Source organism: Candida tropicalis, assembly GCF_000006335.3.
Source record: "Candida tropicalis MYA-3404 genomic scaffold supercont3.5, whole genome shotgun sequence".
In the NCBI taxonomy this organism is placed as follows: domain Eukaryota; kingdom Fungi; phylum Ascomycota; class Pichiomycetes; order Serinales; family Debaryomycetaceae; genus Candida; species Candida tropicalis.
In genome coordinates this window covers 384,287-406,355 of record NW_003020057.1, presented here as the reverse complement: position 1 = coordinate 406,355, position 22,069 = coordinate 384,287, and the positions used below count along the sequence as shown (strand labels likewise).

The following is a 22,069-nucleotide window of genomic DNA, read 5'->3' as shown; positions in this document are numbered from 1 at the left end:
AGGATGGTATTATTGTGATGAATAACAAATCTAATTAACCTTTTTCTTATTTATGGTTGTATTTTGTCATGAACACTACCATGTATTGTTCCTCGGGGTTATACTTGCCATCTCAACAAGTTTCATTGCTCAGAACCTTGTTTGCTCCGACATCGAGACTCTGATTATGATGAGCATTTCAATTATGGTTTAGAAAACCTTGAAAGTCAGTTGATCTTATTCAGGGGATGAATTATCTCTATTCTCACTGAGCAACGTGTCTTTGTTGGTAATATTATCCTACGATTATGAACATCGTTATTATTCCCCCTTGTAGTCTTCAAAACGGAAATCATTAGCACTGAACAAGGCTAAGATCATCCACTTTCTTGTCGAGTCTTGTTTTTTTTTTTTTAAGATACTCTCAAATAAGTTATCTTATATGTAAATTCCAAGTAGGAAATTAATTTGATAATCCGCATAATCGATGATGTCAAGAAGGGGCTAGTCTCAAGATTATACTCAAACAGTAACGAGAGTGAGCAAAAATAAAAAAGTTGCAACCAAAAAAAAAGGAAAAACTACACAGAGAAATACGATAGTAAAATGAACATGCAAAGAAGAGGATGAATTATTTGACATCATTGTTATTGTTATCAACCAATACATTTATTCAACCAACAGTGACTATTGTGACTACTACAATCAATAATTCAATTGTTCTTGAAACAAGTACAATTGATCCAAATTTAACTACTACTGAATACGACTTGCATGATAATAATTCATCGTTTGTTAAACTAAATGAAGTTTATTTATCTGATTCATCTGATGGTAGTACTGACGAAGATGGAGAGTTTGAAGGTCAAAATACTGATGATACTGGATCAACTTGTGATTCATGTGATTCCACTGACAATGATAGTGATAGTGAAGATGATCGAGTATTTGTACATGGATATACCGTTACTACAACAATAACAACTACAACAACAAGTTATGGGCATTATCCACGCCCCAATGATTATTTTGAAAATGCAGCAAATAAAGGGTTTTTCCATTCAGCTTTGGAGCCGGTGAAGAAATTACAATGGGGAATACACACTTCTAAACCTGGAAAATCATATAGACGGCCATTTAGGAAATTCCATAGAACAGGTGGAGGTGCTTTTAAGAAAAATGATAACTTCATCAATAGAAGAGTGACTGTTACAAAGTCTATTACCAAATATGTTGCAATGCCAACTGTCAAACCATTACCAATTCAACAAGATACTGGAACGGTACATTTTGGTTTGCAATCATCGAAAACTCGTCCACAGAGAGGTACTTCATCCTTGAAACTTATTGAACGTGTTCCAACAAATTATATTCCCATCACTTCTGAATCATTCACACCAGAAGCTACTTTAACACATGTTGTTCCACATATCACAAATTCTGTCATATACTATCCTACAAATGGTAACGATATCGACGATATTACTTTCCCTATTAGGTTTATTAGAACTTTGATTTCTGGTGAATATTCTGTATTACCAATTGAAGGAAGTACAATATATCTGGGATATCCTATTGAGTCCAGTACCTCCCTCCGTTACTCAAGTATACGACTTGCTCGCCCATTAAGAACCAAACGAAGACGACCAAGATCAAAAACCAAAACAACAGAGAGTCCCACATATGTTAGTAGTACCGGGGAAGTTGAATCATTATCCTGGTCTGATTTTGGGTCTACATCCTGGATTGATGATGAAGTTGAACAAAGTCTGGGTTTATGGAGCAGCTCTGATGTACAAACATCATTGATGGATGATGGCGATGGCTATCTCAATGATGAGTCAATTGATACAGAATCTGTTGTATCTTTGTCCTCAACCAGTCCTTTAACTAGTAAACCCTCAACAAGTTGGCTGGCAAGCAGCTTTAGTAACGAACCCATCTCTTACCATACATCGACAAGTTATTCATCAAAACTGTATGTGCAGCCCAGTCGCTCAAAAACCACTATGAAAGAAACCCTATTGACAGATGTAACTAAAATTCACATCATTTCTGAGGTTATAGTACCTACCACTACAACCACTACCCGATGGATTGAAATCACTCCTCAAGTGCCTACCGCTGTAAAATCTGCGACTAGTAATACACCCACAAATAAAGAAACAAAGTCAAAAAAGTTTAGTTTTCCGAGATTCAGGACTAGAAAATCAAGATCATCTAATGGTAGCAGCACCATTCCAGAGTCAAGTCAATTGCGAAATTCTTCAATTGCCTATAATTCTACAGTTGCACAAACATCACCAAATGTTGTTCATGAAACTGTCTTAGTAGGTGTTGATGAACGTATAACAGATGTCGATTACCCACAACAAACAAAACTTGACCAGCATTCATTTACGGGTGTTGTGTTGCCAAGTAGAAAATTCATATTTCGATCAATGTCAAATTTACCAAATTGCGAGTTTTCAACTTATATGTTGGTATTTCTACTAATAGTTCCCCTCTTAGGGTTACTTTGTCTTTAACGATTGCCTATGTAGCGCTTACTGCTTGTACGAAATTTATTGTCGTTTGTTCTGCCTCAATGTATATATTCTATAGATCTATTCATCATCTGAATCATCATCAATGTTGATTTCAGGCATTTCAAAGTCAGACCCTTCATCTTGACTTTCTTCAACTTGCACAGGAACTTCTGGTTGAACAGTAGCAATTTTAATATTTTCAACAATTTCTACTTTTTCCTCAACGACAACAACTTCTTCAACAACCTGTTCTTGAGCTTGCATATTTTCTTTTGAGAAAAGTTTTGGTTTATCTTCAACAGGAATTTCCACTTGTTGTTCATCTGTAGAACGTTCAATCACAAGGTCTTCATCAACTTTTCTCTTCTTGGTTGGATTTTCCTCAACGAATTCATTATCTTCAGCTTGTCTCTTTGGTTCAACTTTTTCCTTTACTTCTTGTTCTTCTTCTGCTTCTTCTTCCTCGTCATCTTCTTCTTCTACCTCATCATCCAATACTTGATCAACAGAATTGATATATTTTGGTAATGGTGGAAATCTTGGGTTATTAAAAACACTCAATACTTTACTTTGACCACCTAAAATTGAGGTTACAATTGGTAAGATACTAATTTTTTCATAACCTGGATATAATACAGCATTGATTAATAAATCTTGTAATTCTTTAGGTGTTGAATGTTGTAAATTATAATATTTTGCATAAACTGATTCAATTATTAAATATCTCATAATTTTATAATGTTGAGTTGGTGGAAGAGTACATTTAGTTATAATTTGACTAATGAATGATCTAACTGATTTAACAGTACTAGAAGGAATAGTTTCAGTGAAAAGATGTTCATGTGATAAGATATCTGATAATGGAACTGATGAAGTATTCTTCTTTTTCTTTTGTTTCTTATTATGTTGATGTTGTTGAATAGTGTTCTTGTTGTTTGTTGTAGTAGTATCTTGTTTTTTAATTCTTGGTTCAATTAAAACCAATGCTAAGTCAACAAATCTTAATAATTGAGTATTATCAGAAACATAACCAATTAAAGATAAATAATCAACCATACAGTTTAAAACATCGACATATAATATTTCACAATCTAAAATATCATCATTAACAATTCTTTTATTCTTATATGGAATAAGTGTTTCCAAGAATGACCAAATGGTGGAAATATGAGGAATTAAAGAACCATGGAAAATTGTCAATTGTGATAATAACCCAATGATTGATCTATAATTTTCAACAAGACTTAATTTAATCAATTTTTTAATTTCTTCATCTCTTACATCACTTTTAAATGCTAAGAATTTAACATTAATAGAAGCAACAACTTCACAAGTAATTAAAATCAAACCTAATGGAATTTTAACAGTAAATGGAGTTTCAGCTGACATATAACTTTTTAATAATCCAACAAGGATATTCAAATTATTAGAAATTTTCAAAATTGATCCTGGTTTATTAAAATCAATAGATAAATCAGATAATAATTTACTATTTGATTTTGGTAATTTTTTACTTAAATCAATTAATGTTTGATCATCTTTAAAATTTAAAAATTCTTGATAAATTTGAATCAATTCACCAATTTCTCCAATAATTGAAATAACATCATTATTCCATTTACTTTCAGGTTCATTTTTTTCAATAACTGGAAGCATTGCAATAGTATCATAAATTGCTTGTTTTAAATCATTTGGAAAATTAATAAATTCAAAAGTATTCATTAATCCAATTAATTTATTATTTAATTTATTACCAAATGGTCTAAAAGTAGTTGGATGAAATTTCAAAATTTTTTGTAATGATTTTAAAATTAAACATGGTGAAAAATGTAAATATTCAAAATAATAACTAATTATTGAACTTAATTTAGGTGTTAATATCTCTCTTGTTAATGTTGGTTTACCTCTTATTGAATCACACATAAAATTAATTGTATCAATAGTACTTGTTAAAATTTTAATATCAATAGTATTATTATAATTTTCTAAAACTTTAACTAAATTAGTTAACAAATTATTACCTTCACTTGCTAATATGGTATAATCTTCAACAATAACCCTAATCAAATTAATACCACACCATTTGTTATATGGTTGTGGTGATCTAACTAAATTCAAAGTACGAGAAATAAGATGATTCAAATTTGGTTTAGAAATATTTGACAATATTTGTTTGTCATTATGAAGAAGACTTAAAATTGGAATTATCGAAGTAGGAGTACCTTTAATCTCCTCCAAAACAATATTGATGGACATGGTTGATAATGGTGTTAATAATAGAATGACTGATATCTGTGAATTATTTTTTTTTTTTTTGTATTTTTTTTTTCAGTGTGATTGAAGAGAGAGAAGAGAGATGAGCTGCGAATTGAAAAACAAAAAAAATTCAAGTTTGTCTATTTTTTTTTATAAAAGGTTTGTAATGAAATGGAATGGTCTTACAAATGATGAAGTGGAAAGAGAAAAGAATGATAACATTCTGCTAAGCATCTCCTACTATCTATGTTATTTTGTTAGGACTCTATTTAGAAAACAGTGTCCAATAAACCTTTGAATCCAAATGGTTCAAAAGCAGAACCACCACCTTCAAAGTATTTAGACATACTTTCAACCCAATGCAATCTCAAGGAATGAAGCATAGCAGATGTACCTTCCATAACAACCAAGATACAGACAGATAAAGTGAACCACATGGCAAATAAGAAAACAACCATGATAGTACCAACAATACCAGTTGGACCAAATGCATTTCCAATGGTCATAGACCACAAAACAGTAGACAATTGAGCATGTGCCAATGAAAGAGCCCACAATCTCAAGTAAGATGCAGTATGACTAACACAGTTAAGACAGAATTCAATAGTATGAATAACTTGATGGATCATGATATCACCAAAACCATGTTCTTCATGATCTTCATCATCATCTTGTTCTTCATGGTGTGAATTTCCTTCAATTAAACCAGCTTCTTCGTCGTCGTTTGGCAATTGAGCATATTGAGCATGTTCCTTGGCTTCTCTGTCTAATTGTCTCTTCAAGTACAATGGTTTAACTAAAAGCAACCATGGAACACAAATCAATGCAATAAGTAAAAGGAAAACTTGGATTTGAGATTGACCAGAATATAATGGTTCTGGAACATCTCCTGGGGCTAAAAACATGTTGATCAACATGTTTAACAAACCTGGTGGTTGTCTACCGGTGGCAAACCAGTCAACACTCCATTTGTAAACAATACACAAGGACAAGTAACCAAAAATACCTTGCATAAAGAATAACCCTGGAATAAAGTTACCAATAATATCAATCATACTGTTGAAATAAGTATAATTGGCAAGGGAAAACATGTATGAATAAGTCATATGAATGTAACCCATCAAAATAGACAACTTCATCTTATAAGAGTTGGAAAACAACAAGGCATTTTCGGCACCATGCCAAGCTGGATCTAAACCAATGGCATAAGTACCAACTTTTTTAGCAAAAAGGGTTTCTCCAATGGCAAAATTTTCTGGCCATTCCCAACCACTTTTGAATAAAGACATAGATCTTGAGAAAACATCATTGTAGATGAAACCAGTGTACATGGAGAAAACACCCATAAGCAACAAAACATAACGACCAGTGTAGGCCATATCAAAAATTTCATCCTTCTTCATACCACCCAATTTCTTTTCATTCAAGACAAGAGCACCAGCAGCTAATGCAACAATAAAACCATGACCCAAATCACCAAACATAATGGCAAACATGAATGGGAAAGTAACAATAGTTGGTAAACCAGGGTTGATTTCCTTGTATTTTGGAACACCATATGCATCACAAATAGATTGGAAGGCATAGGTGAATTTGTTGGTACGAGTGAAAGTAGGTGGAGTCTTGTTTGTGTCCAAAACATTAATAATAGTTGGAACGGATTGAGAGGCATCATACTCTTGAATGGTGGTAGTCAATTCAGTGATGGAATCAGTAGGAGTCCAACCTTCAGCAACTAAAGTTTTTCTTGAACCATCATAATCACAACAGTTCATGGCTTTGTAAACAGCTTTTTCTCTAGCAATGATTTCCCACCATTTGGCCAAATCACGAGAAATGGCAATCAACTCAGAGTTCAATGCATTTTCTGATTCACCCAAGACAACAGACAAGTCTGATGATTTGGTAGTCACATCATGTAATTGTTCCTTTCTAGCTTCAGAAGTACCATCAACATCGTACAATTCAGCATCAAGAGATTCACAGATTTTCTTAATTCTTTCATGAATAAGAGAACCGTGGGCAAAAATGATGAAAGAATTCTTAGCAACATAAGAGTTGCTTTTGAATTCAAAAATTTCTTCTGGTAACTCTTCACTATGGTAGTACAAATTACCTCTTAAAACTCTCCACAAAATTTGTTGTAAAGTACCAACCTTGTCACGGCTAATAACACCAGAAATGAAACCAGATCCTGAACGGGCATCACCATGAGCAGCACCACCACTTTCTAATTGGGACAATAAGGCGGCTTCTTCATTATCAATGACATCTTCACCTTGTACGGCAAAAAACTTGTTGACTGCTTGAATGGTGTATTTGAACTGTTTCAAGTGAACTTCCTTGGCGTACAAAGTTTCAACAGATTCACGTAATTGAACAACTCTGTCTTCTAACAATTGAGAACCTTCAATTAATTCATCAATTTCAGTTTGTGGTGGAGCTTTCTCAAAATCATAAGGGAATAGCTTGATTGGAATATCTCTAAAATCCAATTCACGTTTGAATAAATTGAATTGTCTTTCGACATTATCTAATTTTCTCAATTCCTTAACAAAAGAACGTTGGAATTCATTAACTTTTGAATTTAAATCTCTAAATTGAATAATATCCAATTGTCCAACTTTGTAGATAATATCTCTAGCAACTTCAGTAGGAACATAAAGTTGGACCAAAGACATATCCGCAGAACGGAATACAGCTTCTTCCTTTTCAGACATTTTTTTTTTCAATCAAATAACTAATTGGAAAGGACCTGTAGTAATGACTAGAATGGTTTTATTTCTTTAATTGGAAGAAAGAAAGAAAAAAAAGTGACTGGTGATGTGAAATTGAGATAATATAATTTTTTTTTTTTCTTCATAGTCTGTTGGTGTGTGCTTGTCTCAATGTTTGGTGAAAAAGTGAACGAGCGAACAAAGAAAATAAATAAATTAGATTGGATAAAGGTACACGACTTATTTGTAGCCAATTTCAATAAGCAACCCTTTTTTCTTCAAGATCTTGAGATTTCAAAAATCTGAAGAACGATAGTAGTCGTCTCAGCTGAGCTTTAATATATTCATATATTATAAGCAAGATATTCATTGTTATTACTAATTGGTTTGCTGCGTAGGCGTGTGAATCCCAGGATTGATAAAGCGGTAGAGCAAGAATACTGCTTCCGGGAGACAGCTCTCTAAAAACACCAAGTTCTAGGGGTATTGTATTAATTGTGAGCTCTTGTGTAGTTGGATAATTACAATTGGCACATTGATAATGAAAGTAAAGGTGATGTCAAAACCTTTTGTGTTTCAATTGGAACTCACCTTTCAAAATAGTCGTGTGATTCACAAGTTTATTAATATACAGAGGAGGAAATTATATCTTTCCAATATCTAAATATAAGTCAAAGGCTATTATATATATGTAACGTTACCCATTACCACCGGTGCTATATTCGATGGAATAAATCACCAAATTGAAATTCAGAGAGCCATTGTAGTGCCAGTGGATATGATCTTATATGATGCTAGTGACATCATCAACTATACTCACAATTGTCAACTTAAATAGTTGCTTTCAAAAAAACAATAACAGTATTTAAACAGTAAATTGATAGGTATAGCTTCTATTATCTATTTGTAAAACACATAATATCTTTTGTTCATTTCGGGTATGTAACTTTTAAACCGGAATTTTTACCAAATTGGCAAGAAATACCAACAACTACTATACACTAATTATCATCATGTCTATAAATAGCAAACCCTGATTAACAACCAATCCTTTTCAGACACGTATAATATTGCTGTTTAACAAACTACTGTTCTTTATTGGTCCGATGAAGTATCGATCTATTGCCACAAAATAAATTCCTGCATATAATCCTCGGGCGTATATTGTGATGTAATATTGCAATCTTTAAATTGTATTGTTCCTATTTAGGATTGCAATTAAAAAGAATCCTATTAGTGAACCATTTGTTTAATCAGAATGGGCATATTAAAGTGATGTCATCAATATCGGGTTTAATAGGATCAAATCAAGCAATGTATATTAATGTTAAGGTTGATTGCGGAGTTAAGAGGCTTAAATAAGCTCTAAGGTCATATTATCTTTGCTAAACGGACTAGCAGGTTCTCCTGGATCGTTCAAACCGGTATACTCTCTAAATTTAGTTCACGAAGCATAACTCCTTAAAACCACCCATACAACATTTCAACATCATCATTTTCAAGAGAGTTCATGATTGATAGAAAGCCACCTCTGCAAAGCTAAGATCAGGATCATTACACTATATGCATATTTTTCAGGTCATTAATAAGAATTTTACTTACAAATAGTCAAGATGTTCTATTTAGCCATATACACTAAAAAGGGGCTTTTCTTTAAATTGTAAGAATCAAAGAACTTTTGTCTTTTCCAAAGATTTGTAGAATGTTCTTATTTTTCTTTGATTACACGATCAACATTCCTAGCTGTTCGTCAAACAAACAAACAAACAAATAAACACGGTTGATGGATAAGAAGTGTCAGTTGCATAATTACACGGGAATGACGAACTATTACGTAATTAATGGAATTTTTAATTTTTTATTTTTTTTTTTTTTCTTTTTTGTCATTGTAGTGTTACACTAATATCAGGGTTTTGTCTTTGCTCCTCCATGGGTATTTTACTTTCTTGACTATGTACTTTTCGCCTTTTCTTTTTTAGATTATGTAGAAACTAAAAGAAATTCCCTGTAAGCAATATCCGCCCGTCAAGTTTTATTTTCCCACCCGTTGGTATAAATATATAATATAATAACGTGTTTCTACTTTGTAGCGTATTTTTTTTTCGTTCTTCTTCTTTTGTTCATTCATTAACACTTCAATTCTTCGTCACGTACAAAGTAATGTTCTCACAATTTAAAAACGTATTCCACAGCGCACCACAACAACCAAAATTAGCCCCAAGAGGCCAACAAGTTAAAGGAGACTACAAAATGTTGGTACCATATGTTGAGAATGATATTAATCAAACTAAAATATTACTTAAGAAATACCAAAGACACCCTTTATTTAATAAATTATTCCAACTAATGGAATCAAACCACATCAATGAAAAGCAACATATAGAAAAAACCCATAAGCAAAAACATCTCGAGGAGTACTATGCCAATTTGTTCACATTACTAAAAAGACATCTAGAAGAGTACAGTAATTTATTGGATACTTTCCAGAATAATTATGTTCATTCATTGTATGAAGATAACTTAATGAATTACAAAATTTCAAAATCTTCTCGAAGCAACTCCGTTTTCTCCTCGAATCCATCACTCGCAGCATCTGTTCAGGAAACAGAAAGATCATCATTAGAATTAGATGATGATGAAGAGGCTCCGGAATACTTGTTAGACCCTATATCATTTGAATTATTCACCGACCCAGTAATTACTCCTAGTGGTATTACCTATGAAAAATCACACCTTCTTGACCATTTAAAAAACAGAGGAAAATTTGATCCAATAACTAGACAAGAATTAACTGAAGACCAATTATATCCTAACCTTATAATGAAAGATACAATCGAAGCATACAGAAAAGAAACAAGAGCTTGAGATGTATAGAACAGTATTATAGGTAATTGTAAATATATTAAAGATGAACATCGTTCTGAGCTACCATATACAACACCAACGAAACGACATGTCGCACTAACGACATTGTTGCTCATCATCTTCTTCTCACGAAAAATAAAAAATTAAAGCGTGTGTGTGCAAATGGTTCCAAAAAATTTTTCTTTCTCTTTTACATATAAGCTCCCCTTCCTTCTAACCATTTAGACTGATTATTCCATATCTAAGTTGCTATTATGAGAAACTTGGTAGTTCTAAATAGGGGTATTATTACTCCAGAGTCAAGAACATATCCAGACTTACAGGTTATAGACTCCGTTTTTGATACTATTTCAGATTCAATCACTTTTGTTTTATCATCCGAAGAATCAGAATTAATAGAAGTACAGCAATTCAACAAATCAGGGCAAATAACTGTATTGGCCAGTTTCCCAGTAAATTCCAAATTATTAAATTTTATTCACTTTGTTGACACTTCCCAATTAGTATTTGTATTTGCCAATGGGGATATTGTTAATGCAACTTATGAGCCTCATGCTGATCTTGATAGTACTTTGATTGAAATTGTTGGATCTATTGATGTGGGTATTACCGCAGCCGAATGGTCCGTTGATGAAGAAACATTAGCTATTGTAACTAATGAAAACAAATTATTATTACTTTCCCGTATTTTTGAACCAATTTGTGAAAAAGTACTTGATTCCAATGATATTAAGATTTCTGATTCCAAACATGTTTCTGTTGGTTGGGGTAAAAAAGAAACTCAATTCAAAGGTAAAGGGTTTAAAGCATTGGAAAGAGAAAGAGAAGCTTTGAAACATGCTGGGTTAGATGATAATGCTACCCAATTACGCGATCCAACCGTTAATGAAGTAGAAAGGGGTACTTTATCTCAATATGATAACCAATCAGTAAAAATTAGTTGGAGAGGTGATTGTGAATATTTTTCCGTCAGTACCATTGAACCAGTCATTGTTGAAGATACTGGTGATATGTATGATAGAAGAGTCATTAGAGTTTTCAACAGAGAAGGTGAATTAGATAGTGTCAATGAGGCAGTTGATGGATTAGAGCATAATTTGAGTTGGAAACCACAAGGAGCTTTGATTGCATCTACCCAAAGACATATTGACGATGAAGACGGTGAAGAAGTTCTTGATTTAGTCTTTTATGAAAGAAACGGTTTAAGACATGGCCAATTTAACACTAGAATGAACCCAGAAACAGAAATTATCGACAATCTTACGTGGTCATCTGATAGTGAAACTTTATTGTTCCAATTGAAAGATAGAATTCAATTATGGACTACTAAAAACTATCATTGGTATTTAAAGCAAGAATTGTTTGCTGAAGGAATTATTTTTGCCAAATTTCACCCGGAAAAACCATTAAACTTGATGATTGGTACTCCTACTGGTATTCAAGTTGTTGATTTAACTTACAAGATCGTTACTGGTCCAACACAATTGGGTAATGACGTTGGTATGACTTTAGTAACTGATGGTTACTGTGCCAAAATCACTCCACTTTCAATTGCCAATGTCCCTCCACCAATTAGTTTCCGTGAACTTGATGTCCTTGGTTGTATTAATGATGTTGCTGTAAGTAAGTCCAACGAGAAATATGCTGCTCTTGCAAGTCAGGGTGAAATCTACTTGTCAGAGTTGTCATTGGCGGATATGAAACAAGGCAAACATCCCCATGTTTTAAGTACCATCAAAAGAGAACAATATACCAGTGATCCATCAGAAGTTGCCAAACAAATTGCATTCATCAAGGACCTGTTTCTTGTAATTGCCTTGGATTCTTCAATTGGCTCTCGTGTAGTCCTTATTGAAGTTGATAATATCCGTGAACCAATCTTAAATGAAACAATTGATGTTGTTCCAAAGATTGTTTTGTTAAAATCAAGATCTGACTTCAACACTGCTATTATTGAATTGGTTGATTGCAGAGTCATGGAATTGAATAGTAACCTTGATATGAAAGAAATTGTCACTTTCCCACAATTATGCCGTGATATTGAAGTTTCCTATGATGAATCTACTGAACAACACGAAGCATTTGGTATTTCAAGAAACGGTAAATTGTTCCGTAACGAAACTCAAGTTGTTAGTGGTGTTACTTCATTAAAGATTACTGAATCACATTTGTTGTTTACCACTGTTCAATCCAAATTATGTTTTATCCATTTGAACTCATCGCAAGAAAACTATGAAGTGTTCCAAAACTTGACCAATGAAAACATTGTTGATGAAAGAATCAGACAAATTGAAAGAGGTTCTATTTTGATCAATGCTATGCCAACCAAGTATTCTGTAGTTTTGGAAGCACCAAGAGGTAATTTGGAAACTATTTGTCCTAGAATTATGGTTTTGTCAGCTATTAGAAAATTCATTACCCAAAAGAACTATAAAGATGCTTTTATTGCATGTCGTACCCATAGAATTGATTTGGATATTTTACATGATTATGATCCTGAATTATTCTTTAACAATGTCGAGTTGTTTGTTAAGCAAATTGAAAAAGTTGAATACTTGGATCTTTTCGTATCTTGTTTACATGAGGAAGATGCTACAGTTACCAAATATAGAGAAACCATTAATGATGCTGGTATCACTCAAGAAGAAATCAAGAAAGAAGGTGATACTCTTCAACCAGCTTTCAAGAAAACTTTCCGTAAAAAGGAAGAAACATTCACTAAATTCTCCGACTCTAAAGTCAATAGAATTTGTGAATCCATTTTAGCTGTGTTGTTGAAACCAGAATATTTTGACAAATACTTGCAAACTATTCTTACTGCATATGCATGTGAGAAACCAGCTAACTTGGTTGAAGCTCTTCAATTGATTGGATCCATGAAGGACCAAGAACAAAGAGAAACTGCCGTTACCCATTTATGTTTCTTACAAGATGTCAATAAATTATACAAGACTTGTTTGGGATTATATGATGTTAAGTTAACTTTAGTTATTGCTCAACAATCCCAAATGGATCCAAAAGAATATTTACCATTCTTACAAAACTTGCATGTTCAACCTGAACTCAAGAGAAAATTCTTGATTGATGATCACTTGAAGAATTACGAGTTAGCATTGAATTGGTTACATGAACAAGGTGAAGAATCATATGAAGAGTTTGACGATTATGTTGTCCAACACGACTTGTACAAAGCAGCATTGAATATTTATGTATATGACAAAGCAAGAACTAGTGTCATCATGAAATTATTTGCTGAACACTTGAGAGAACTGAAGGAATTTGGTGAAGCTGGTGTTACTTTTGAATATTTGGATGATTTGGAAAATGCGTTGGAATGTTATATCACTGCCAAGAAATGGAAGCAAGCATTATCATTAGCTTCTAAACCACAACTTTCTGAAAAACTAGAGGAAACTGCTGAGAAATTGGTTGAATCCTTAACTGAAGATCATAAATATAGTGATGCTGCTGAAATTGAATACCAATTCTTGGGTAATGTTGAAGCTGCTGTTAAATTATACTGTAAACAATATTGGTATGATCAAGCTATTTTGTTAGCAGAAAAGACTAAGAAACCTGAATTGATTGAATCTATTGTTGATGTTCAAATTGGTGAAGGTTTTGGTGTTATTGCTGAATTATTAGCCGATTGTAAAGGTCAAATGCATTCTCAATTGAAGAGACTTCGTGAATTGAGACTTAAGAAACAAGAAGATCCATTTGCATTTTATGGTGTTCCTGATGATTTGGATACTCCAGATAATGTTTCAGTTGCTGCTTCTGAAACATCAACCACTCCATCATTCTTTACAAGATATACTGGTAAAACTGCTGGTACTGCCAAGACTGGTGCATCTAGAAGAACTTCTAAGAATAAAAAGAGAGAAGAACGTAAGAGAGCTAAGGGTAGAAAAGGTACTATTTATGAAGAAGAATATCTTATCAAATCAGTTGGTCGTTTGTTAGAAAGACTTGAGCAAACCCAACCAGATGCTATCAAGTTAATTGAAGGTCTTCTTAGAAGAAAGATGAGAGAACAAGCTTATCAAATACAAAAGAACTGGGTTGAGTTGATAGATTTCATTAAAGAAAATATTGATGAAATTCACAATATGAGTGAAAAAGATCGTGAAAGAATTGATGATAATGGTGAAGTTTATCTCATTGATGAAATTCCAAAACCTAAAGTTCAAGAATTCCCTAAATTCAACACATTGGATTATTAGTAGTTCTGTAATTATTATTTGTTTATATTACTATTATTATTATTAAATACCGTATTTTACTTTTAATTCCGTCTCTAATTTATCAAAATTGGTTTCTTCGGAATCACCATTTTCAATACACAAGTATGGCATTCCAGTTATAGCACTCTTCATTGCTTCTGTTACTGCCTTCTTCTTTGCTGTTTGATACGACATATATTTATGCGGCATATTTGTTGAATCTCCTATTCCAAAAGCAATTATAAAACTACCATCTTTTAATATTAGTTTAATTTCAATTGAACAACGCGTTGAATGTTTACCTTCCTCTTCCACAGGTAGTTCTTCTACAAAACAACTTTCTAATGATGTAGACCAGCCATCAAATCCAAACACTTTATTTGCAAGTCCATATAAAATTGTCTTAGAAAATTTTTTATTGTTATATTTAGATCCAAAATGGTTAGCTTCTCTAGCATATTGTTTCTTATCTAGTTCTGATTGCAATGTCCCTAGTTTTCGTCTAGCCCAATCACTCTTGATCTCTGCTGGAATTATTGTAGGCTCACATTGATCTTCTTCAAACTCAAAATCAATCATACTAGGGAAAAACTCCACTGTGCTTGGTAACTTTGCTGTCTCTTCATCAACATCATATTTACTATCATAATAAGCCATATTGGTTAGCTGTTCTGCATACCTAACTTGTAAATGGTGATGATCGACGCGATACGATACAAATTTGTATGGGCGCGTGTGTGTGAGTGGGACTGTGTTTGTGTGCGTGTCTGTTGGCGTAATTTTCTTTTTTTTTTTTCATCTTCTTGGTCGTGTGTGTGTGTGTGTGTGCACAAGAGGTCAAAATCTTAACAACTCAACAGAAGGAAAACTACCACTTCAATAAACATTGACACCAGCACAAAGAGATACCATTACCACACCATGGAATACTTGAACAACATATTGGGTCAACTGAACCAAGTTCAACTGGTTGAAGAGGCAATTCCAACTTTATGTAACCGTTTGCAACATGCAACTATGTCTTCAGATAGACGATCTGCTGTTCTTGGATTGAAAAGCTTCAGTAGACAATATAGAGAATCAGTTGTGGAACATGGATTGAGACCTTTGATAGCCACATTCAAGAAAGATATAGATAATCCACAGATTATTAAACCACTCTTAGAGACCTTACTTATATTGTTTATTCGTGGTGAATCTGATGAAGATCAAACTAGAGGATGGATCTCACAACAATCCCGTCTTCAAAATGGGAAATATCCTTCACCATTACTCATGGAAGATGTATCATTAGATCAATTGTCATTATGGATTGCCGATGCATTAATTCAAGATCATGATACACTTGTTCAGCTTATAGAGAATCTTTCAGAAGCCAGTGATTATCATACCAAATTGTATACTATCCAATTATTGGAGTCATTAACTGCCAGTCGAGGATCTAGAACAAAAGAAACATTATTGACTATTCCAACTGCTATGTCTACCATATGTCTGTTATTGAATGATTCAAATGAACCAGTCAGAAATGAAGCAATCTTGTTGCTCATGGCATTGGTTAATGATAATTTTAATATTCAAAAATTAGTAGCATTTGAAAATACATTTGAGACTTTATTTGATATCATTGAAGAAGAAGGTGGTATTAGAGGATCAATTTTGGTTCAAGATTGTCTTACATTAATTACCAATCTTTTGCAATTTAACGCATCCAACCAAAAATTTTTCTTAGAAACTCAATGTGTTCCTAAATTGGCAGGTTTGTTGGGTGAACCAATAGATGAAACTGGTGATCCAGAATTATTGGATGAGGATGGGTTTCCAATTGCTCCGCCTCCAATAGTTTGGACTGATCAAAGAATTCAAAATATGATTATCGCATTAGAAATTTGTAGATTATTGGTTTCTGAAGATAATGAATTGGTATTACAAAATCAAGATAAATTATTCCAAGCTGGTATCCATTACATTTTGCTTAAACTTGTTTTTTCCCCATTGACAGAAAATCTAGTAAGATCAGTTGCATTGCTTACAACTGGTGATGCAATTAGCGGTAATGCCAATATCCAGCTTGAATTTTCCAAAGTTGATGTTCCGTATATGGATCCATCATTGCCATCCCAGATTCAAACATACGATAGACCAATTTCTGTTCCACTTGCATTACTTAATTGGTGTTTATTCATAAACTCTGTTCATGCATTTGATATCCGTGTTAGTGCAGCATTTTGTTTAAATTCTTATTTCAAAGACAATAACGAATCAAAACTTGCATTTTTAAATGATCAAATTAAAGCATATACCAATCCAAACTACTATGAAGATCTCCCGAAGGATGAATTACCAGCCGTTAATGGAAACAGTATTCCAACACCTTTTGGGAATATTTTCAAAACTTTGATGGATTATGATGCTGATATGAAATTGAATCCATACACCGTTTGGTTTGCATCAACAATTTTAGTATACTTATTTGTTGAAGACATTGAGAATAAAGAAATTGCACGTGAAGTTAAAACCGGTGATGAAGAAGCCGGTGAAGAAGTTATGAACTCAATTCAAGCCATGTCTGGATTGTTACTCACTACCCTTGAAAATATGGATCAAAGAATTGCCATGGGGTATTTGATGTTGTTAACTATCTGGCTTTATGAAGATTTCAATGCTGTTAATGACTTCTTAAGTGACCAATCAACTGTGAAATCTATTTTAGCATCACTATCTAACAATACTTCTGATCAGAATGTGTTGGTTCAAGGAATGGCAACAATATTGTTAGGGGTAGCATACGAATTCTCATCAGCTGATTCACCACTCCCAAGAGCTGAGTTACACGCACTTTTAGTTAAAAGTCTTGGTAAGGATAATTATGCTTTAAAAATTAAGCAATTCAAAGCTAACCCAGTTTTCAAAGACTTTGAACAAGCACTGCTGCTTACATTTACACAGGATGATACTGGTCTTCCAAATGTGTATTTTACTACCAATTATGTCGATTTGATCAAAGAAAACTTCTTACGTATTAAGCGTGCATTAACCCATGACCCGTTAGGAGAACCTCGTGGTAAAATCTCATATGAGTTATTTGAAGAATTGGATAGCAAAGTTTCCGATTTGACTAAAGAATTGAAACTGGAAAAGGAAAAAGCTGTTAACAATGACAAAACTTTGAATGAAAAGATTTCTGAATTGTCCGACCTTTCTAACAAATTGGAATTAAAACTTGAAGATAACCAAAAGGAGTTAGCCAAGGTTAAAGAAGATCATGCATATGTATCCGAGAAGTTATCAACCACAACTCAAAATTTGTCAACAATGGAAACTTCCAAGAAAGAGTTTGAAACATTGTCACAAAAATATCACAAAGAACTCCAAGAAGCTTTAAAGAAAGGCAGTTCATCGAGTGATTTATCTAAGCAGTTGAAAGAGAAACTTGACACAACTGAACAAGCTAAGAAGAAATTAGAAGATGGTATTAACAATATGACGAGAGATTTGTTTCAATTCAAGAAACAAAAAAATGAAGGGGAACAAAAAATCAAACACCTTGAAGGTGAATTGAAGAAATTTAATAATGAATTGGAAAGGACAAAGCAGAACTATGAAAATCAAATAAAAAATATACAATCGGCTAATGATGACTTCAAGCGGAAGATCCAGGAATTGAATTCTCAATTAGATGGTGTTCTCAAAGACAAAGAATCTACTGTTCAAGAGCTTGAGGAAAAAATTAGAGATGCAGAAGAAAATAATGAACACTTAATGGATAAGTTGAGATCTGCATCAGTTGCATTCAACGAATTGAAACAAAGCAAATTAGATTCTGAAGAAGAAACCGCACAGACTAAGAAACAATTGGAGGAGGTCAATGGTAAAATTGAAGAGTTGCAAAAATCATTAGATGATGTGCAACTAGAAAAGACCCAGTTGAAAGACAAATTGGCCAATTTGGAAAACAGTACAAGCGAAAAGATTAAGAGTTTGGAAAGTGAATTAGAGTCCATCAAGAAATCTAGTAAAGAAATTTCTTCAGAAAAATCAAAACTTGTTGAGGAGTTGGAAAAGTTGAAACAAGAAGTTGATGCAAAAGATAAAAAACTTGCCTCGGCTGAAGAAGAATCAAAATCGAAGATTGATGATCTTAACTCCAAAATTCAAGATTTGGAAGCTAAACTTAAAGAATCTGAAGATTCACACTCTTCTACAAAGGATTTGCATTCATCACTTTCAGATGCACTTGATAAATTAAAGACCGAGTATGAATCAACTAAGACTTCTTTGAATGAGAAATTGTCTGCTAAAACAGAGGAACACCTGAAGGTTGCATCTGAATTAGAAAGTAAGCTTAAGCATATCTTACATTTGAAAGAGGAACATCAAAAGGAGAAAGCTCAACTTGAAGAGAAACATAAGGAGGTTTCTACAAACTTGGAAAATGTTACTAAAGAATTGAAGCAATCAGAGAAGAACTTGTCTAGTGTTAACCAAAGACACGATGAATTAAGTGATACCCTTAAAAATCATGAATCCAAAATTGAAGATTTGGAAACTACGGTGGAAATTTCTAAAGAAAAGTCTAAGCGTTTAATACAAGATATTGAAGACTTAAAGAAAGAAAAAATTGATTTGGAAAAGACTATTAAAGATCACGTTGACTCATTGGAAGCTAAATCAACCGAAGTTTCTACTGCTGAAAGGAAAATTGAAGAAGTAAACAAAGAATTAAAGAATCTTCAGGAAGAAAAAGATAGTGAAATTAACAAAATGAAAGAACTCCAAAACGAGAAGGCTAAAGAGGTTGAAAAATTGATGAAAGATCTTGCAACTGCAAAATTATCGACCGAGAATATAACGAAGGAGATGAATGGTAAACTCAAAGAATTGCAAGATGCGAACGAGATTGAAGTTAGAGAATTGAAGACCAAGTTATCTACTAAAGAAGACGAATTGAAGGGAATTCAAGCTAAATTTGATATTGCACTTGCAGAGAAGGAAGAAATTGATAATTCTACTTCGAAAACTATTTCTTCCTTGAAAACAGAAATTGACGATTTAAAGAAACAAATTGCCAAAGAAAAAGAGGCCAAGAAGGAAATTGATGAAAAGGTCAAAATATTATCAGAAGAAGTAGATAAGAAATCTAATGAATTGGATAGCAAAGACAAGGAATTGCAATTAACGAAAGATGAGTTGAGTAAGTTATCCAATGACTTGGTTTCTGTTAAACTGGAGTTGACTAAAGTTCAAGATGAACGTAAACTGCTTTCAGAAGAAGTAACCAAAGCTAAGTCTGTTATTGACAAGAAATCGGCGTTGGTAGTGTCTTTGGAAAAAGAGAAATCAGATCTTGAATCTAATTTGAAATCAACGAAGAGTGAATTGAAGGAGTTGCAGAACAAGTACAAGAAGGAAACTGCTACTTTGAATGAAAGGATTTCTGAAAAAGAAAAAGAAATTTCCAGTTTATCAACAGAATTAAAAGATAGAATTCTGGAAGTTGAGAAAGAAAGAGCTATGCTTAGTGAAAATTCCGAAACTGTAATCAAAGAATATGGTGACAAGATTAAATCTTTGGAAGAAAAGATCAAATCATTAAAAGAGACACATTCTAAGGATACTTCAAAGCATAATGAAGAAAAATCAACTTTGAAGAGCAGTATAGAAAAGTTAACTCTGGAACACGATTCAACTAAGAGTAGTTTGGAAGAAAAGGAACAGGAATTGAATAAATTTAAAGCCGAGCTTAAGAAAACAGTCGACACAGCCAAAGAAGCTGTTGATGAGAAGGAAAAGAAAATTGATGAGTTGTCTTCAGAAGTGAAAACATTGAAGTCAGATATTTCCGTAAAGGAAGAGGAAATTAGAAAGTCTGAAGCTGATTATAAGAAATTATCTGTTGAAAAGTCTGTTTTTGAAAAGAAACTCACCAACAATACTAATGAGTTGAATGAAACTGTCAAAAAATTGGAAGATGCTAAGGCAAGTCTTGCTGAAGTTGGTAAATTGAAAGATGAATTGACTGCAGAATTGGATACTTTAAAATCAACTAGTTCGTCTACAAGCACTGAATTGAATGAATTGAAGAAAGAGATTAAAAATCTTTCTAATGAAAAGAGTGAGTTAAGCTCTTCATTAGAAATTAAAACAAAAGATTTTGATGATCAAGTCACTAAACATACGGAATTGTCTGGTAAATTTGACGAGTTGACCAAGAAACTTGAATTAAAACATTCAGAGTTGGAATCAACGAAGAAGATGCATTCGGATACTGCATCAAAATTGAAGGCTCTTGAAAAAGAATTGGAAACTGTCAATGCAAAACATTCCGAGGTTAGTGATACTGTCGAATCCAAGACTAATGAAATTGCAAAATTGAATGACCAGATAAACCTGTTGAAAAGTCAACAATCTGATGCTAATAAAGAGAAATCAAGTACTATTTCCAAATTGCAAGAAACTGTCAAATTATTAGAGTCAGAAATTAAAGAAAAGAAAGTATCTCTTGAAAACTATGCCGATTTGGACAATAAACTCAAGGAAAAGGAATCTGAAGTAAAAACTCTAGGTGAGAGTAAGGATAAATTACAATCACAACTAGATGACTTAAAGAAAGAATTAGAGGGCGCGTTGGTTTATAAGAAAGAGTTGGACACCACAGCTGCTAAATTAAGTGAGTCCGAACTAGAATTGAAATCTGCTAGTGAAAAGGTTGAACAGCTTTCTGCAGCAAAGTCAAAGGTTGAGGAAGAGCTTGCTTCTGTCGAGAAGAAACATTCTGAATTGGTTAAACTGGTGGAAGTTAACTCCTCGGACTCAGCTAAAGTTCAATCCGATCTTGATGAGGCTCGTAAAAAAGTGGCTTTGTTGGAAGATGAATTAGCTAAAGTTAAATCTGAGCATGAAATAGCTAAAACTCAAATTTCAGAAAAGGAAAAAGTTGAGGCTGAATTTGCCAACTTGCAGAAATGTCAAAAAGATACTGAAAGCAAGTTAGAAGTGGTTGAAAAAGAGAAAGATGATATTTCCAAGGAACTCGAGAAGGAAAAGAGTGCAAATGAAGAGTCAGTTAAACAACTCAAGTCAATTGAAGAATCCAGCAAGTCGTCTTCTGAAAAGTATGAACTTGAAATTAAGAAACTCAAGGATAAACTCAACAAATATGTTCCGAAATCTGATCTTGATGATTTGATGTTGTTAATGTCCGATTTGGATGAGAAGAATAAAGCATACAAGAAGAAATTAAAGTCGTTAGGAGAAGATGTCTCAAGTGATGAAGAGTCAGATGAAGATGATTCGGATGAAGATGACGAAGATGAAGAGGATGAAGAATAGTCATTGTAAATAGTTTATAATACAATAAAAGTTTAGATATCTGTTGTTGTTCTTTCATAATCTGCATCGATTTGACTCTGTTCGGTTCGGCGAGGTGATTAACGGTTAATGTAGGTAGAATAATCGGTGCATACATAATTTTTTTTTAGTGATGATCAAGAATTTA

The 22,069-nt window shown here is 33.1% G+C and overlaps 7 protein-coding genes across 7 annotated transcripts; 4 read left to right on the top strand and 3 right to left on the bottom strand. All coding sequences in view use genetic code 12, as the record gives it.

Annotated features, from left to right (window-relative positions):
* Positions 1-605: 605 nt before the first annotated feature.
* Positions 606-2,507, top strand: PGA49 (Pga49p; the record flags this gene model as incomplete). Its single annotated transcript, XM_002549553.1, has 1 exon — positions 606-2,507. One exon carries the CDS (start codon positions 606-608, stop codon positions 2,505-2,507), a length of 1,902 nt encoding a protein of 633 aa, XP_002549599.1.
* Positions 2,508-2,585: 78 nt separating this feature from the next.
* Positions 2,586-4,763, bottom strand: CTRG_03895 (uncharacterized protein; the record flags this gene model as incomplete). The annotated part of the gene is made up of 1 exon (XM_002549552.1): positions 2,586-4,763. One exon carries the CDS (start codon positions 4,761-4,763, stop codon positions 2,586-2,588), a length of 2,178 nt encoding a protein of 725 aa, XP_002549598.1.
* A 269-nt stretch (positions 4,764-5,032) lies between these two features.
* Positions 5,033-7,483, bottom strand: VPH1 (H(+)-transporting V0 sector ATPase subunit a; the record flags this gene model as incomplete). The annotated part of the gene is made up of 1 exon (XM_002549551.1): positions 5,033-7,483. One exon carries the CDS (start codon positions 7,481-7,483, stop codon positions 5,033-5,035), a length of 2,451 nt encoding a protein of 816 aa, XP_002549597.1.
* Positions 7,484-9,640: 2,157 nt separating this feature from the next.
* Positions 9,641-10,345, top strand: CTRG_03893 (uncharacterized protein; the record flags this gene model as incomplete). Its single annotated transcript, XM_002549550.1, has 1 exon — positions 9,641-10,345. One exon carries the CDS (start codon positions 9,641-9,643, stop codon positions 10,343-10,345), a length of 705 nt encoding a protein of 234 aa, XP_002549596.1.
* Positions 10,346-10,599: 254 nt separating this feature from the next.
* On the top strand, positions 10,600-14,571 carry CTRG_03892 (Elongator subunit; the record flags this gene model as incomplete). The annotated part of the gene is made up of 1 exon (XM_002549549.1): positions 10,600-14,571. One exon carries the CDS (start codon positions 10,600-10,602, stop codon positions 14,569-14,571), a length of 3,972 nt encoding a protein of 1,323 aa, XP_002549595.1.
* A 42-nt stretch (positions 14,572-14,613) lies between these two features.
* Positions 14,614-15,228, bottom strand: RAD59 (Rad59p; the record flags this gene model as incomplete). Its single annotated transcript, XM_002549548.1, has 1 exon — positions 14,614-15,228. One exon carries the CDS (start codon positions 15,226-15,228, stop codon positions 14,614-14,616), a length of 615 nt encoding a protein of 204 aa, XP_002549594.1.
* A 264-nt stretch (positions 15,229-15,492) lies between these two features.
* USO1 (Uso1p) lies at positions 15,493-21,903 on the top strand (the record flags this gene model as incomplete). The annotated part of the gene is made up of 1 exon (XM_002549547.1): positions 15,493-21,903. One exon carries the CDS (start codon positions 15,493-15,495, stop codon positions 21,901-21,903), a length of 6,411 nt encoding a protein of 2,136 aa, XP_002549593.1.
* Between the last annotated feature and the right edge of the window lie 166 nt (positions 21,904-22,069).